Here is a 17,504-nt window from a genome sequence, read left to right on the forward strand (position 1 = left end):
CTGATTCTGTGTTGAGACGGTAAAAGAGCGATACTTTGTCACGATGAATAACGAGTGTGTCAGCATCGATGACATTCACGTTACATGTAACATCAATGTTCAGCCTTATATGTTTAAACCACCAATGCGTCCGAATCCCGATGTTAATGTAGACTTCAAGTGAACGGGAGTGCGTCAAACATCACCAGACTTTTATCGACAATTCTTTGAATGTTCGAGTTCCGGAAGTTAGCCTTTATGACTGCATTCAGACAGAAGGGACATTCGATGACAATGAACCATTCAATGAGTACGACACTAAAGAAGTTAATCACATTTTAATCGTGCTTAGAATATTACCATACACTAAATAAGAAATAGATACAATATATACAAATACAGTGATTAATTCACAATAACAGACAAAATGAAAAATTATTCACCATTGTCAAATGATAAGATATCAATTATTATTATCATTATTATTATTATACATTTATGTAGCGCTTTATCTAATTAAGACAATTACCCCGAGGCGCTTTACATGTAACACAATAAAACCAAACTAAAACAAAGCAGAATAAATATATAGAAAAAGGCATAAAATAATACTAAAACTGAGGGTTGTTCTGTGGTTTTATTTGAAATAACTGTATCCAATACCCAATTACAAATTAAATGCAAATATAAAATAGAGATGTTTTAAGTTTGTTTTAAAAGCAGCTAATGAACTCTCGACACCAAACATCAAACCGTCTTTCGCCATATAGTTTAGTACGAGCACGTGGGTTTAGAAAGTATAATAAATCCACAGAACGAAGTGTTGCTATGGATGGCAGACTTGAACTAGTTCCTGGAAATATGCTGGAGCTAATCCATGTAGAGGCTTGAAAGTATACAATAGGATTTTATATTGACAGTGGAGAGAGAAAAACATCCAAACATAGAATCAATATTGTACAAGCACAAATTAAATAATGATGAAATCAATCTTAACCGAGTATATCGACACATCGCCTATCGACGATTTGTAGTATGGGTATGTCACAGTCTTGGATGAGGCAATCGGAAGTTTAATCCAGCGTTTGTGATATCCAGGATTCGACAGCAGTGTCCCTCAAAAGTTACACCGGATATCAGTACCTTTGTTCTGCTGGTTAGGGTTGCCTCCCCAATCATGTGATGATCAGCTGGTCCTTGACAACTGCAGCGTATGACGATTTGGTGGATGGTGCCTGATATCCAATGATGACTTTCCCATGTGATCAAGCGAATAAGTATGAGAGAAGTTGCATGCACCGTTCAACAAGGTTTATCCACAATATGGCCCTGTAGTCTCTGAAACGTGATAATTAAAAAGTTTAATTCAGGATACAATTTACTTAAACTGTGTGTTTTGTTTAGAAAGTTAATTTTCTAATTTGTTTGAAATGATCATTTTTGTACATACGCATTGAAAATGATTTGTACTTAAAGATTGCATCTTCAAAATATTATCATCTGAACTCTTTAGTCTTACCATTGAGTCATGTATCTGCATATTCTCCCTTTTTCCCTTTCAGATAGCTAAGCTGGCACTGTAAATCCCTAGATCTGATCACAGCCTGTTCACGCTGACCATGCTCATTAAAGTGTAGAGCTGTCATACTCAATCTGTACAAAATATGTTGAAGACTTTACAATTTACAGACTTGAACAAACATATACATGTAGCTATTATAAATGCAATATATCAAATAAAAAATTCTAAACATAGTTAGTTTTTATTTAATGCATCTTATAAGATCAAAATTGCCTGGGCATTATCAATGGGTAGAAAAAGTTGGCGGTCTTCGGTGCAAAGCTGTTCACAACACTGTGAAACACCTCCAAGGCTGTAGGTTTGGCGCAGGGGAGATAACTTCCTCATATCTTTTAGCAGGAACTTGCTCTCCACCACCTCTTTGAAGAGCTTGTGGGCACCGAAACCTGTAAAATTTTATAGGTTGGACTTAATCAGTATCAATCTACAAATATTAATAAACACCTTTGATTGGTCATAGTCAATGATGTTTCATTACTTTACATACAGGGGATGCTTACTCCTCCTAGGCACCTGATCCCACCTCTGGTGTGTCCAGGGGTCCGTGTTTGCCCAACTATCTATATTGTATTGCTTGTAGGAGTTATGAGATTGATCACTGTTCGTTATCTTCACCTTTGCATACAAGTATATACTTTATTGTCTTATCATAAATTGTCCGTCCTCGGTCAACACCCCAATATGACATTTATCATTTTTGTTGGTGACATGCTCCACCACGGAAGACCACTTCTGTTCTTCTGGTCTCCGCTATCCCCACTGGAGGCTGCCACCCAGGAACAATGGTTGTCAGAACTCATCACCCAGAGTTGGATATCTCACCGTCTTGCCTATTAGCGGCAGAGCCCACCTTCTTTGAAACACCTGTATAGTATATACAAAAAAAGATTACATTAAGTTAGTTACATTACGTAATGAAAGGTGAAGATCACAAACAGTGATCAATCGCATAACTCCTACAGTGTATAAGCAATATAAAATAGATAGTTGGACAAACACGCACCCCTGGGCACACCAGAGGCGGGTGGCATAAGGTGCCTAGGAGGAGTATGCATCCCCTGTCGACCGGTCAAATGCTGTCTAACGTGTGTCATACCGATTGTTAGACCGTTCTTGGCACACTAATTATGACCACGGATAACTCCATTTGTCTGATCAGGATATAGGGCTCACGGCGGGTGTGACCAGTCAACGGAGAATGATTACCCATCCCCCAATCACCTGACCCCACACTTATTTGCATTTTAAAAAACTACAATGTAATCTACATATGCCTCTGCTGGTGGACTGTTAGTCCCCGAGGGTCTCCACAGCCCAGTAGCGAAGTACTCCGTTACTAGATTGAAAATACGGATGTATATTTAATTGGTTATAAAATTTAGAAATTCATTTCAAAATTAAGGATTATCTCCCTCACGCATAGCTCTTATCTTTAGACGAATTTGACTCCACTTTTTTTGGCGCACTGTTTTCCCCTATAATAGCTCTAAAACTTCGTTGTTATTTCGGATTTCAAACATTTCGGTTGAGCATCACTGAAGAGACATTATTTGTCGAAATGCGCATCTGGTGCATCCAAATTGGTACCGTATAAGTTTTACATTATGACCCCTGGGTCGAGGCCTTTGCTAGTGGACTGTTAGTCCCCGAGGGTCTCTACAGTCCAGTAGCGAAGTACTTCGTTACTAGCTTGAAAATACGGATGTATATTTAATTGGTTATAAAATTTAGAAATTCATTTCAAAATTAAGAATTATCTCCCTCACGCATAGCTCTTATCCTTAGACGAATTTGACTCCTTTTTTTTTTTTTTTTTGGCGCACTGTTTTCCCCTAATAGCTCTAAAACTTCATTGTTATTTCGGATTTCAAACATTTCGGTTGAGCATCACTGAAGAGACATTATTTGTCGAAGTGCGCATCTGGTGCATCAAAATAGGTACCGTATAAGTTTTACATACAGTAGATTTCTATTTTACTATAGATCATTTTCTCAAACTACCTATGTACATGTACATGTATTATATTCACTTCAGAATGAATTATATTCATTGATTATTATACCAATATTAACAATATGAAAATATTAAGTACAAATGTTACTAATAACTTACATCGGCTGTCTGGCGTTTTGCAAATGTGGCTGTGACATTCCCATCCTGAAGATGACGCACTACAAAAAGGATATATGGTACAGCATCGCTCCGCAGTCGGATTTTAGCTCCAGCGAAGCCATTCTCCTGAAGCTTTTCTGAATCTCTATCTAACTGGCCCTTGGAAAAATGTTGTTCTTCGTTGGCACAAAGTCCTCACGGCGCCAGAAAATCACCAGATCTTCCTCCTCACCGCATCCTTCGGATAGGTGAAAAAGAAACTTACCATGGATCCCTTCCTCTGTCGACTGTTACAACCGAAGGCGGCACAGAATGACATAATCCCACATTTTACAATCGCGTAAAAGGGCCAGCTGTCTACACACTTCCACGATCGAAAGGGCGCATATGATTTCACACATAATGGCGCGGAAAATCGGTTTAAAAATATGCATATCGCGGAATTCGAATATCATCGTCTTAGAACTTTTAAAATTAGCTACAGTTGAATTTTGAAATATTTCAGTTTTGTTATTAAACACATCAGGAATTGATTTTAATTAAAAACTAAAAAACCTTTCAAACCATGCGTTTTGTCCTTTAATTGTTCAGAGCAGTGAAAAATAATCAAATCATCTAAATGCAAATTTGAATTAAAGAGAAAATCTAACGCCAAACACTTTCTAATAAAATATACCAATTTTGTCCATTGGCAGGATTTACCTTGATGATTTGTGACCGATACTGGGTGTTGAGTTGTAGAATCACTTGGTTTAACCATACTTGTGGATGTAGTGTCTTCTGAAATATCATTGACTAGAGAACATGTAAACAACTATTAGCGTACATGAAATCTAATATCGGGATTTTTTCACTAATACAAAGACATCATCAGCTGTACGTAAGCATTACAAACATAGAGCTATATATAGTGTTTAGGGCCGTAACAGTGATATTTCATTATCGCGCCGATGCACGTGATTCGGAACCTCGGATGATAAAGAACGGTGATCAATCTCATGACTCCTATAAGGAATTAAGAGTATGGCAAACACGAACCCCTGGACATAGCAGAGGTGGGATCAGGTGTATAGGAGGAGTAAGCGTTCCCTGTGGACTGGTCACAACCGCAGTGATCCCTATATCTTGGTATGAAACACGTCAGACAACATTAGCAGGTTGTGTTAGCAAAGTAGATCAATGTAACTACCATAGAATTTGCGAAATGCTGATTTCATCCAAAAGACTTGCAACTTTTAATTCTAAATACTGAGAATTTGGCGAAGTACCTGTCACTACCATGCTTAGGCTTGAACCACCTAAATTGGACGATAAAGGTGAAATCGGGGCTGGAATCTAGCACCTCCTGATAAAGGTGAAATCGGGGCTGGAATCTAGCACCTCCTGATAAAGGTGAAATCGGGGCTGGAATCTAGCACCTCCTGATAAAGGTGAAATCGGGGCTGGAATCTAGCACCTCCTGATAAAGGTGAAATCGGGGCTGGAATCTAGCACCTCCTGATAAAGGTGAAATCGGGGCTGGAATCTAGCACCTCCTGATAAAGGTGAAATCGGGGCTGGAATCTAGCACCTCCTGATAAAGGTGAAATCGGGGCTGGAATCTAGCACCTCCTGCTATTGCTAGTATAACGTTCACTTATAACGATTTTATTTTCTAAAAGTTGTATAGGAATTTTATTGATTTTGTCATTAATGATTATCACAAACATGATTTTCTTAATCGTAAATATTGAAAATAATTTTGTACTAGAGCAATGGAAATGAGTTATTCTAACTAATTATTTAAAACGAAGTTTGAACCAATGACACTGATCATCTAGGTGTAACCTTTTTTGTATTGTATAGGGTAATAAAGGCACGTACCTACCATTCAAACAAATGTAGTGTAACTCCTTCGTACACGTCTCTGCTCCATATAGAATATCGTTTGCTTTATAACGCTCAATGTAATGGCATACAGATTTATCATCTGAAACTATCCATAGTAAAGTAATGTTAAAATCAAACATGCGATAATGATATGTAGTAACCTCTGTTTATATATTTTATTTTATTTCGTATGTTTATAAATAAATATCTCAATCAAGTTTGTTCGGACACAATCAAAAGGAAATACATATAATTTTATCACTACATCTGGCAGTAATTTTCAATAGCGTTTCAAATACTCATTAAAGTATACTAGTTATTATTAGGTCGATCCTCCCTTTTCCAATTGTTGATTTGACAGAAAGTTGAATCATTTCATTTAAAACATGGCAAATATAGAACAACAAATCATTCCTTTCAGATTCAAGTTTCCTTTTCAAAATTGAAAGAACATTATTTGTTAAATATGGGATTAGATTTTTTTTTCATTTGTGGGGGGTGGATAGGGTTTATTTGCGATATTAAAGGACAAATCCACAGAATTTTCAGTTCATAAAACGTGCTGTATTCTCATCGTGACACATGAAGTTGACGATAAAATACATGGAATCGATCTTAAAGTCGAAGTAAGGCGTGTGCTATAGAACATGTATGTTAAATGTATTCCCTAACTTAATTTGTGCAACATGTATGTCTGCTGCAAAGTCTTCAAAATTAGTTTAGTTATTTGAATTTTTTCTTGGAATGAATTCGACCAGTCGAATATTTACCCTATAACACTGACATAGCTAATTTTCATTGGATAAACTTCGGTAATCTGCAACAAAACTCTGTCTTTATTGTAGCAATTTGGGGTGATGTTGCTTTGAATCAATATACAAAAACGCTTTACTTCACCTGTTTCATAGTGTTGCCGTATTCCAACCCAATACGATAGACGATATCTAGCATTTCGGGGCAATTTAACGTTAGTTTCTGGTAGAATGTTCGCCAACACTGATTGATTCCTAGCACATATGGAAACAGCCTCCAGCCAAGTAACCTCTTCTTGGGAGTTTACAAGTAAATCTCCATTTTCTACACACAAAATTGATTTAACATATATGAAAAGTATTCAAAGAAGAGAAAAGCATATCTAATATTTCAATATAGAGTGTGACTGAAGGGTCTCTAGAAATCTATCTCTTAAAAGCATTGCTTATTCTATTGTTTTAAACAGGATTTCTTGGAAGCTTGATCTTCCAAAAATACTTTCAATCGCCAACATTTGTCAATAATGAAATTCAGTAAGATTAATTGATTGTCTACATGCTTTGATCTATTAATATAGATTTGTGGTATATCTTGTATAGTTGAACAAATGATTATTTATACGAAAGCCCAGAAGGCTCATTCGAGATTCGAAATTCAAAATACGAGATTCGAAATTCAAAATACGAGATTCGAATTTCGAAATTCAAAATCCAAATTGACCAATCAAAATGTAGGTCACAGTAGATTAAAGGTTAGAGGGTACATGTATATACATGTAAATTTAAAATATGACAGAAAGCTTATTCTTCTAATATGTTTACCAAACAACGAAACATTTCTTCTAAAACTATAAATGTTTTGATGTATGCTTAGCATGCAGACAGGCCCGTAGAAAGCGGGAAGGGAGGGGGACAGAAGACTTGTTCCAGCTCCCACATATTAATTCTGCACTGTATGTGATAACCAGGCAAAATAATGACGAATATACATCATGATATACCTTAAAGTGAAATCGTATATGAAGCCTATTAACCGATGATACCCCTCCAACAATTGATTCTAGTTTGATTTTTTTCCAGTTATCTATATATAAACAATGGAGGAAATTCGAACCATAAATATATATCTATCTCTGATCTATGTTGTATCTTTTTACATTTTTTAGGGTCCCGGAAGCTTAACTACGTGCGTGATAACGGCAGAATACTAATCTATCCACGTTTTAAAAATTATCTTATGGACTGATTCATATTATACATACTTGAACATAGAACATATATGTACGTGTACAAATATGAATGAATGGGACAAGCTGTTTTTTAAAACGACTAATGACGCACGTAGTTAAGCTTCCTGAAACATAAAAAATTATAAAAAGAGACAACATAGATGGGAGATAAATAATTATTCATGGTTCGAATTTCCTCCATTATTTACACCCAGGCGCATATAAAAAATGAACGGGTGAGGAAGATATTTGTACAGGCATCTGAAGTATGGACCCTACTACCAACACCAACACCCCTTCTGGGTTTTTTTTTCTGCGACGATAAATTTTCCGAAATGTGTGGATTCCTTGTCGATCCCATCCCTATTTCGATTTATATATAATCGTTTCACGCTTTTTGTAAGCTTTAGAGATTGGCCTTACACCGGTATAATGGAATACAGTTTGTTATACCAATAGAAGGCCAATCTCTAAAGCTTAAAAAAAGCGTGAAACGATTATAAATATAAATCGAAATTGCTACATGTATGTTTGTTGAACATCTCTTTAATGAATATCAACAATGTCTTGCATACCCAAAAAGTCTAAAATAAATCAAAATAAACCCTTTTTATAACTTTATACCCTCACTGGGTATTAAGGGTATTCAATAAAAAGGCTTATTTTGAGTTATTTTGGCCTTTTGGGGTAGGCAAGACATTGTGACATGCATCAGAGAAATTTTGAACATAAATAATTAAATCAACTCAAGTAGGCTATTCGGGTGAATCATGGTGGTGGTGGTGGGGGGGGGGGGGTGGGGTGGGGGGGGGGGGGCTGAAGCCATGCGCCTGTGTCATTGTTAACTCAAACATGTACAGTTATCTTCATGTAAAATAAATTATAAGAATATGATCATTCATTCTCAGCAGAAAAAAAATGGTATAGTGTATGCGGGTAAACCTATAGCTTAATCTAAAATCAGAATATATTGCTACGGGATGTCATCAGTTAATTTTATTCATATAACCTTCGATTCCATTTCAATTAAAGTGTACTATTTGAGGTGTATTCGACCTTGTTCCACCCCCACCCCCCTCCACGCTTTCTATGAACCTGACTTTCTACAGGCCTGTTTGCATATAATGACATGATTTATAATGTCAAAATATTGCCCATAATGGGAATCAGTGGGATAAGATAATTATCAAAACGTGGATAGATTATTTTTCTGTCGTAATGACACATGTAGTTAAGCTTCCTGGACCCTAAAAAATGTAAAAAGAACATAGATCGGAGAGAAATATTTATTCATGGTTCGAATTTCCTCTATTGTTTATATATATTACATGTAATAGATGAGTACTTGACCCAAACACCCAAAGCTACGGGCCTGTCTGCATGCTAAGCATACAACATAACATTTATAGTTTTAAAAGAAATGTTTTGTTGTTTGGTAAACATATTAGAAGAATAAGCTTTCTGTCATAGTTTATATGCATGTACTCTCTATCCTTTAATCTATTGTGACCTACATTTTGATTGGTTAATTTGGATTTTGAATTTCGAAATTCCAATCTCGTATTTTGAATTTCGAATCTCGTATTTTGAATTGAGCCTTCTGGGCTTTCGTACATTTTTGTTTTAATTTTCTATATACTTCATTTAATGCTGTAATGTGCAGGAAAACACTTCATTATGGCGCTACAATGAAGGGAACACACAGTATGACGACGTTTTTGTCCTTACAGAAGTCGTTCAATGACTATGTTGATTGACTAATTTTGAAATGTTTCATCTTACGTTGTAAACTTACTTTGACATATATAGTGACATTTCTTTGAGCAATCAGTTTTAGTCCAAAACAGTTGTTGGGTGTAAAATAGGGTAATACAACGGTCGAAACGATAACCACTCAGGATGCTTTTATAATCTACAAATAAGAATTTCCATTACATAAGCATTAAAAGAAAACAGTCATCAGCATACATTATACAACATGGTCCAAATACTTATGTAGTCGGGATCGGTACTAAAACATTCATGTGAATTCACATCCTCTATGATATATCTTCTGAATTTGTTTATTAGACAGTTTGATGCCAGAATGTTTCTGGTAATGAGCATACATTATTCATCAGTAAGAAAGTTTTCTTCTCGATATCTGGTAAATGTTTTTTTAGACTGTTTATGGATGGAGTTAATAAACATCATATGTATGGTATGTGATACTTCAGGTCAGATACACATACTGTATAGCAGGATAATATCGCGGTCGGAAAAAAAATCCCGATTTTTCCATTTAGCAACAAATCGCGGTCGGTTTAAAGCTGTATGACCCGATGTTCATGTATTATTTTTGTACATAATTACTTTAAAGCAGATTAATTACTTCATAAAGTTATTAACTTTCCCTTAATTGCATGCTTGAAAACATCTGCATGTAAAAGAAAATAGTGCGAATATTATTTAGAAAGTAAATATAGTGGCTACATATATAAATCATCCCATAAAAGACGTCTATAAATAGACCCACGCGCGTCAGGGGAATCCCAACATGATCTATTAACTCATACGCAACTGTCTAGTTTTAAGGCTGAAAGAGCGTAAAACAACAAATTACTAAGAGGTATTTGATACTTTTATTTCTATTAAACTTATGGTACGGTACTGTTATAACAAAATACACAGCTTTACACAGGTAAGACCACCGATGATCTGAAAGTTTGAACTGGTCACGTGACTGTCACTTGAAATGGCAGAGTGACGCGGTTATTTGTAAACATCGATTTAAAATCAAATTATTTGGGTTAAAACAGGTGAAATAATTTATGATAGGTCGTATAATCTCATAACTATATATGGAGACGTCACCATTGCCAGTGAAGGGCTGCAAAATTTCGGCTTATGTTCGGAGCTCACGGCCTTTGAGCAGGGGGTATCTTCAATATACCGAACCACGGGACCTCGGATTTTGCTGTCTCATCCGAAGGACCTTCCCATTTAGTCGCTTCTTACAACAAGCAAGGGGTAATGGGGACCTATTCTAATCCGGATCCCCACGGGATGAAAGCTTCGAAAGGAATAGAGAAAAGTTTTCTCTTAATTGACCATCGGTATCAGTACATAAATTTACTAAGAAAGAATTAGACGCCGACGACATGAGAAACATGCTTGGTCATAAAATGTTCAGTCTTTCATTCCTGTATATTTGAATTTAAAGTTTACACCCTGTACTTCCTACAAATATACCTGTATTAATGCATCCAAGAATTTTGATAGAAACTTTGTAGTGCCTAGATAAAGACCATCTTATACAAAATTCTGCCAGGTTCATTTCTTCTTTTAATTAAGTTCAGCTGCACATGTCATTACTGATGATGTAAATAGAGTTGAAAATGACGACCTGGGTTACTTATTCTAAACGGTCCGACATTCAGAGAGCCCCGATCTCTCGATTGGCGACAAAACGTCGTCTCTATTATGAAATTTGTCAATGACTACAGTGTATGCCAGACTATGAAGGAAGAATTCGACACTTTGTCAAAGTGGATAAAACGTAAAAGAAGGTGAATATAATCAATATCATAAGTCGTATAATAAAGAATACAAAATTAAGAGTAGGGCAAACACGGACCCCTAGACACACCGGAGATGGGTTCAGATGCCTAAGAGGAGTCAGCATTCCCTATCGACCGGTCGCAACCCCCGTGAGCCATATATTTTTAACAGGTAAACGGAGCAATTTGTAGTCACATAGTCAAATTCAAAGTGTAAAGAACTGTCTAACAGTTGGTAAAAATGAAGGAAAAAAAATCCCATACCTTTTCTTTCATAAACAGAAAATGCAGCTATTTCTTTACATTGTTCGTTCGTCCATACACATTGATCATCACAGACATTATCGAAGCCGTTATTCAGATTTGAAAGACAGGAACAGTTGTTTTCCTGAATGAGAAATATTAATCATATTTGTAAGGCAGGATTTACATGTTATACAATACAAATAGTTTGAAATTGCAAGTCAAATTCATGAACAACAAATTATTCTTCTATAAGTTAGTTAACATTTATTTTTCCATTTGTGTTGAAAATTATCTTAATAAAGCACCCGTGAGTAATGGTACCTGTATCCCAACTGTGTCGCTAGATTCGGAGCAGAATTGAAAGCATTTTGAAAGAATATTGTCTTCTATTGTAGTCGAATTCAAAACGTTTACTTTCGTCTGGCAACCTAGAATACATAACTGCATAGCTGTAAAACTTTGTGGCACATGGTATCGCTATATATTGTGATTATAAATAAACAAGGATCCCACATCGGATATGTCCGGGGCTCCGTGTTTCTCCTTCTCATGATTGTATATTCTCTTTGGGATTTAAATGTCTGGTCATTCTTTGCCTTTTCACGATATTAGGCGGATGTTTTGTAATCGTGTTTTATTGGGGTTGGGGTATAATGTCTGTTTTGTTTTTCATTTGCGTAATAAAAAGTTATCTGAATCGTAGAATTTTATTTGTTTTTGTCAATCCAGCCAACATGTGTAAAAATGATGTGTTGTGTTTCAAACAAGAAGAAGTCTAAATTTTTGTGAAAGCTTTATTACATACCGATGCTTTAATCTGCTCAAAGTATTGCCGCCGAGGCAAGGTTGGGATCACGATAGTGGTTCAACGTTTTGTGTAGGAACATCAATTTAAGCAGGTAAATATAACCTTACGAAAAGTTCTCAAGAAGAAAGGAATATTTTGTCAAAGTTATATTCTAATAAAACAATGTGTAGATTCAAATTTAATTATTCCGGATGCGGATGGCCGCAAATGGGTTTCAAGTTTTGAATAGTAATGTAAAAGATAGCTTTCTTGAAATTTTCTTCTCATATATCTTGGTAAGAGTGTGGTTCGTCACATCAATATGCGAGTATTATAAAAGAAATATATCACAGAATGCTTTGAATTTCAATAGGAACCACAAGGATATAAATTGTAAAATCAATGCAATATAGATGTTTTGCACACGCAAACGTCATGCTGGGTCAAAAGATCATAGTGCAATAAACTTCCGGGTCCTTTGTCAATATAAAACAGCGAACGACGACGGCTGCTCAACAACTTCTTTCACTGTGAGACATAAAATTATATCAGTCTTACAAATACACATTAAAGTTACCACTAAGGGTCGCAGGTTTGAATGTTTCATTCATATTTATTTAATTTGAGCTGGTGAGATTTATATGTTTATGTCTGCTCGCTCCTTTCACTTGCGGTGTTTTCTAGCGAATTACAGTCCCCTGTTATTTATAGCTCTCTAAAATTAAACAAATAAAGTAATGAATGAAACGGAAAGGTGATAACAGTCCACTGATGTCATTGACAATGTGTTATTTTCCTTTTTAAAAAGCACAACATCGGTTGCGTTCTCTCTCTCTCTCTCTCTCTCTCTCTCTCTCTCTCCTGTGGTATGTGGTACTTAATTAATAGATTCCAATTGCACAAAAGTTAGTCAAGTTTAACTGACAGTTTTCTTTAAGTTAACGCTATATAAATGTTCAAGTTAAAGTTAATGGCAAGTTGACTGTCCGTTAAAGTTATCGAACCTTCGTGCAACTGGATCCAGATCTAGTATTAATTGATAGTTTGAACTGACGAATTAAGTCACTCTCCACCAATTCCCAAATTAGGGTTTTGAGGTTTGGATTAAAGTACGTTTTACGGGGTGTGTTTGTACATGTATGTTTGGTTGTTGTTCTTTTGGATTGCACTTATAATTTTCACTATTCGCACGACGGTCATGTTAATATAAAAGCTTCTATTCGCACAATATTCTTTTCCCAATAATAAATTTCTTCCTCTTGCCCATGAGTTAGAGATATATTTAATTTGTATGATTTAAAATCATATATACTTCTGACAATTTTTAAAAAAATCAAACGATTTATATCTAACTTTCAATTTGACAATTGATCAGTTCAAAGTTTACTTGTAGTATAATATATGTACATATATTAAAGCTGGACTCTTTATTGCAAATAAGGATAATAATCATAAATCAGTCAATTTAGGTGGTGCGTGTCCCCCTAAAAATCCAACTGTTAGTCAATCCATTCCCAGCAGTCTAATTTAAGCCACCTCCTTCTCACGAGTGTACGGTGAAGGGGGGATGGGGTGCTATCACCATATCAAATGAGTGTAAGGAGAGGGAATATCAGGCTGCATTTTCAGCAATTGAAAAAAGCCCTGAATTATTCCTGACATTCACTAACCATGCAAAAGTGACTTCCCAATTTTGTCGCGCGAATAATTTCAGTTATAAGCACAATCGTCGTGAGTATAACCTCGCCCAATTTTTAAAATTTACATTTTAAAATATTACCTGTGTAGATCGTAGTAGTTGTCAATATTTATATTTTGTAAAATTTTCAACCCCTCCTTTTTGAAAAGGGATGCTACGAAGTACTTGGATATTTACTGCCGTAATCTACACATTTCGATGATTCATAAATTATAATCTATTATCTAGGTAAACTTACCATTGCTTTCCATTGTCGATAAATACCCCCACCCATAAAAACACCACTCTGCAATGGGTTCAGTAGTCGATAGAGGGGTATCACGAAAATTATACATTTTTGTCCGATTCGGAATTTAGAGTGAAAAGAATTGTTATTATGAAGTGGGATCTTCAAACGTGGGTATGAAAGTGCAAATAAATAGTTTCTCAAAGAAATTCTAAAAAGGATTTTTTCATCAGAAAATATGTTAAAGTAAACCTTTGGTCCTCGGTATCAAACTATAAGAGAACAATCATTAAAAGTTTCAAAAAGAAAGCAATAGATCGTTTTATTTGTCAGAAGACTGCGTCCATACTTACGTCGTTTTATCCATGACTTCTGACACGCATGTATAATAAGGTAATTAAATATGCTTGCGCTTAGTGCGCAAAAGATCTATTTATCGGTAGAGTGGAGGCGTGATTATGTCCACCATGACCCTGTGTTCAATATTGGAACCAGAGTTTCATTTTATATCTATTTATTTTGTTTGTTTTACAATGGATTATATGGAAATATTCCAGAACGACAACAGCAAATTCCTATGCAAGTTTTATATCCTAGCTTAAATTCAAGTTCAATTACATTATGAACCACGATGTGACTATAAAACGAAAACGATGCATGTACATGTGATGCTAACTTCTTTTAGTTACCGAACCTCAATGAACTTGAAATCAAATTCATTTACATTATTAGTAAATGAATCCATATCTCTTATGTGACACTTACTCCAAATACACATGAACTGTATTCGCTATGCGAAGTTCACTTGAAATATACAGTGTACATGAACTCTATTTTGTTATGCGAGATTTACTTCAAATATACATAATAGTATTTGTTTATGTGAGCTTCACTTGCCTTTGGTCACGACGCTTCTTTCCACCACATTATCTTTAATCCAGTACTTTTCATTTTGTTTCATGTCCGCCACAAGCGTCTTAAAATTGGGTTTCACACTAAGGAAATCCAGTAAGACACATGCCTCGTTCGAGTATGTCCAATTGAGGTATACTTTTTCCACTTTCACAGTTGATGCATGGACATGTATCACTGTTCCAAAATTTGATTGAAAATAAACCCACATGTCCAACAAATTATGTGTATGCGTATTACGATTGCAATTCATATAAGAAATCAATTATGTAAATATTTTCATATGTAGCTCATATTAAAGAATTTTCAATGACAAATATTTGTCCGTAGACATCATTTCTCTTAATTTCTTCCGATTTGATTTCATGCTGTTTAACAGACGTGGGTGTCAAGATGTGACACTCCACATAGCGTATCATTTTATGATGACTATTGGTTCCTTCCCCTGAACACTTAAATCTTTTATATTTCGTCGAATCACTAAATATTCAAATAAATTTCAAACACAAATTCATGTTGTTTAAAGGACATATAGGTCTTCCTGAAGCGTTTTGCTTTCATGTTTGGTATACAGTGTATCTCTATACATGTGTATGAGTATTTCATATACACTCATCAAATACGAGCTATAACGTCATTATTGATAGTGCATTTGTTATTCGTTTCATCGTAATTGTACCTTTTCTCGTAAAAATGATATTTTTGTACTTCCATGGTTTATAGAAATTTAGATCTTCTCGAGCATTTTCTTTTAAATTTGGCATAACCATATATAAGAGTATTTCATATATGCTCATCAAATACAAATGATGACAGGAATGTTTCATGACGCATTTTTAAAACTTTATTTATATTTAACTTTGTTAGGATTAGTGTTTATTTAGATCATTAGAAGAGAATATTATATTTTCGTCCAGAAAAGAAAGTCCTCCAAATTTTCTCTTAATACAAAAAATATAGTCGTACCAAAACAGAGCCCGGGAGATCCGGGTTAGATAGGTCCTCATTACCCCTTGCATGTGGTAAGATGAAACTAAATAGGGTGGTCCTTCAGGTGAAACCGTTATAATGAGACTCAGTGTCAAAGCAGGTTTGGCTTAAAAGATTCCTCCTGTTTGCCATGAGCATAGGCCTAAAGTCTGCATCCTTCACCGATGATGGTGACGGATCCATATGAGTAAAAAATCTCGAGAGGGACGTTAAACAATATGCAACCAACTATACCAAAATTGTAGTCTGTGAAATCTAACAAAAATATATGTCACCTGCACAACAAAAGGATTCCCACAATTGTAGACGAAAACGGATGTACTTCACAAGTTTTTACACATTAGGATAAGTATCATACCGTTAACGAACGACGACCGTAGGCTTACCATATAACATAGTATTCATGATTTTTAGTTACAACAAAGGTTATACATTTGTTTCATTGGTAGAATAACAAAGTGAATTACAAGCACGTATCCGACAGCAGATATCAAATTTTCCCTAACTCACCAACAGAAGAAAATAGAATCCAAACTCGAAAATATTTGTACTTATCCATTGTAATCATCAGTTTGGGTTGTATTATGCAATGAAGAGAAAAACATTCTGCTAGACGTGTGTATATGTGTCATCCCAGTTATAGTGGAGAACAAGGAAATTTTACTTCCTGACTGAACATCCGGGCAATGTAGGATAGCAGGTTTACATTTAAGATGTTAGGTTTAATGATTTCTTAATTGATTAGTTCCGTTGGAGGTTTTTTTGTTTAAAGGATTTTTTAAGGATTTTTTGTGATGGTAGAGAATGGTGATTTTAATCGTATATAGGTTTTGTTTTCATCATACACAAAGGTAGAATAACTAACATGATTCTAAGTCTATATCAGTAAAATGTCGTTTTATTTTTATTATATGCAGTAACAAGTGCTATTGTGGATATTTGTAGAAGATTCCTGCATGTCTTACTTACACTGATAACCAAGTGTTCGTCATTTCTTAAATGAATATTCTAATCAATATTTCACATATTTTTAAACAGGGAAATCCTGCCTGAACTGTTCGTGGAAAAAAACGCATCATCTGTTAGTCTACTTGTCATTTCATGATATCTTAATAGACATATATGTTTTATAAGGGTTTGCAGTATTGAGATATGTACATGTACTTCTCGTGAAGTCTCATCATGAATGTTAGTATTTCTTTCTGACTGGCATGTTCTTCTCCAAGCACAGGATACCTTTGAATTACAGTTTACTATTAGTACAAGAAATTGACGGTTTGACATCAGAGACAGCTGTTTCTTCAATACAAATGACACACGTAAACATTCATATCTTATTGTTAGTCCTCAAATATAACTTGGTTAAACACCACTCTGATTCTACGCACAGGTACTCTGATCTTGATATAAAATATGCTGGATTCTTCATTGGCAATATATATCGGTGATCAGATCTTCCATCGGATTAGCGGAGACGGGAATTGTGCTCCTTGATTAGCTAATCTGTATTTGTATTCTTATGAGGCAGAATTTATTTGAAAACTTCTACATAAGATGAAAAAAATCTTTTGCTTTGGCCAT

At 35.2% G+C, this 17,504-nt stretch overlaps 1 protein-coding gene across 6 annotated transcripts; it reads right to left on the reverse strand.

Annotated features, from left to right (window-relative positions):
- Positions 1-302: 302 nt before the first annotated feature.
- On the reverse strand, positions 303-16,574 carry LOC130047096 (uncharacterized). 6 transcript variants are annotated; one of them, XM_056141345.1, is made up of 12 exons: positions 16,434-16,574; positions 14,919-15,110; positions 11,631-11,737; positions 11,328-11,451; positions 9,320-9,436; positions 6,441-6,620; positions 5,542-5,649; positions 4,377-4,454; positions 1,775-1,947; positions 1,499-1,632; positions 1,123-1,317; positions 303-865 (listed from the first exon to the last, which is right to left on the reverse strand). In XM_056141345.1, the coding sequence occupies exons 1-10, from the start codon at positions 16,489-16,491 to the stop codon at positions 1,606-1,608; spliced, it is 1,164 nt and encodes a 387-aa protein (XP_055997320.1). In that variant the 5' UTR covers positions 16,492-16,574; the 3' UTR covers positions 303-865; positions 1,123-1,317; positions 1,499-1,605. The 6 variants fall into 6 exon arrangements, with proteins under 6 accessions (XP_055997320.1, XP_055997321.1, XP_055997325.1 ...); XM_056141346.1 differs by having other exon boundaries at positions 303-1,317; positions 5,542-5,643; XM_056141350.1 differs by lacking the exon at positions 16,434-16,574 and adding an exon at positions 15,900-16,397 and having other exon boundaries at positions 303-1,317.
- Positions 16,575-17,504: the final 930 nt, after the last annotated feature.

Source organism: Ostrea edulis, chromosome 6 (assembly GCF_947568905.1).
Source record: "Ostrea edulis chromosome 6, xbOstEdul1.1, whole genome shotgun sequence".
Taxonomy (NCBI): domain Eukaryota; kingdom Metazoa; phylum Mollusca; class Bivalvia; order Ostreida; family Ostreidae; genus Ostrea; species Ostrea edulis.

Coding starts and splice junctions, on each gene's coding strand:
- LOC130047096 (XM_056141345.1), bottom strand. CDS start 16,491: ATGATTACAATGGATAAGTACAAATATTTTCGAGTTTGGATTCTATTT. Junction 15,111..16,433: donor GATTCTATTTTCTTCTGTTG/GTGAGTTAGGGA, acceptor ATTTTGGAACAG/TGATACATGTCCATGCATCA. Junction 6,621..9,319: donor ATGTCACTATATATGTCAAA/GTAAGTTTACAA, acceptor TTTTGTGTGTAG/AAAATGGAGATTTACTTGTA.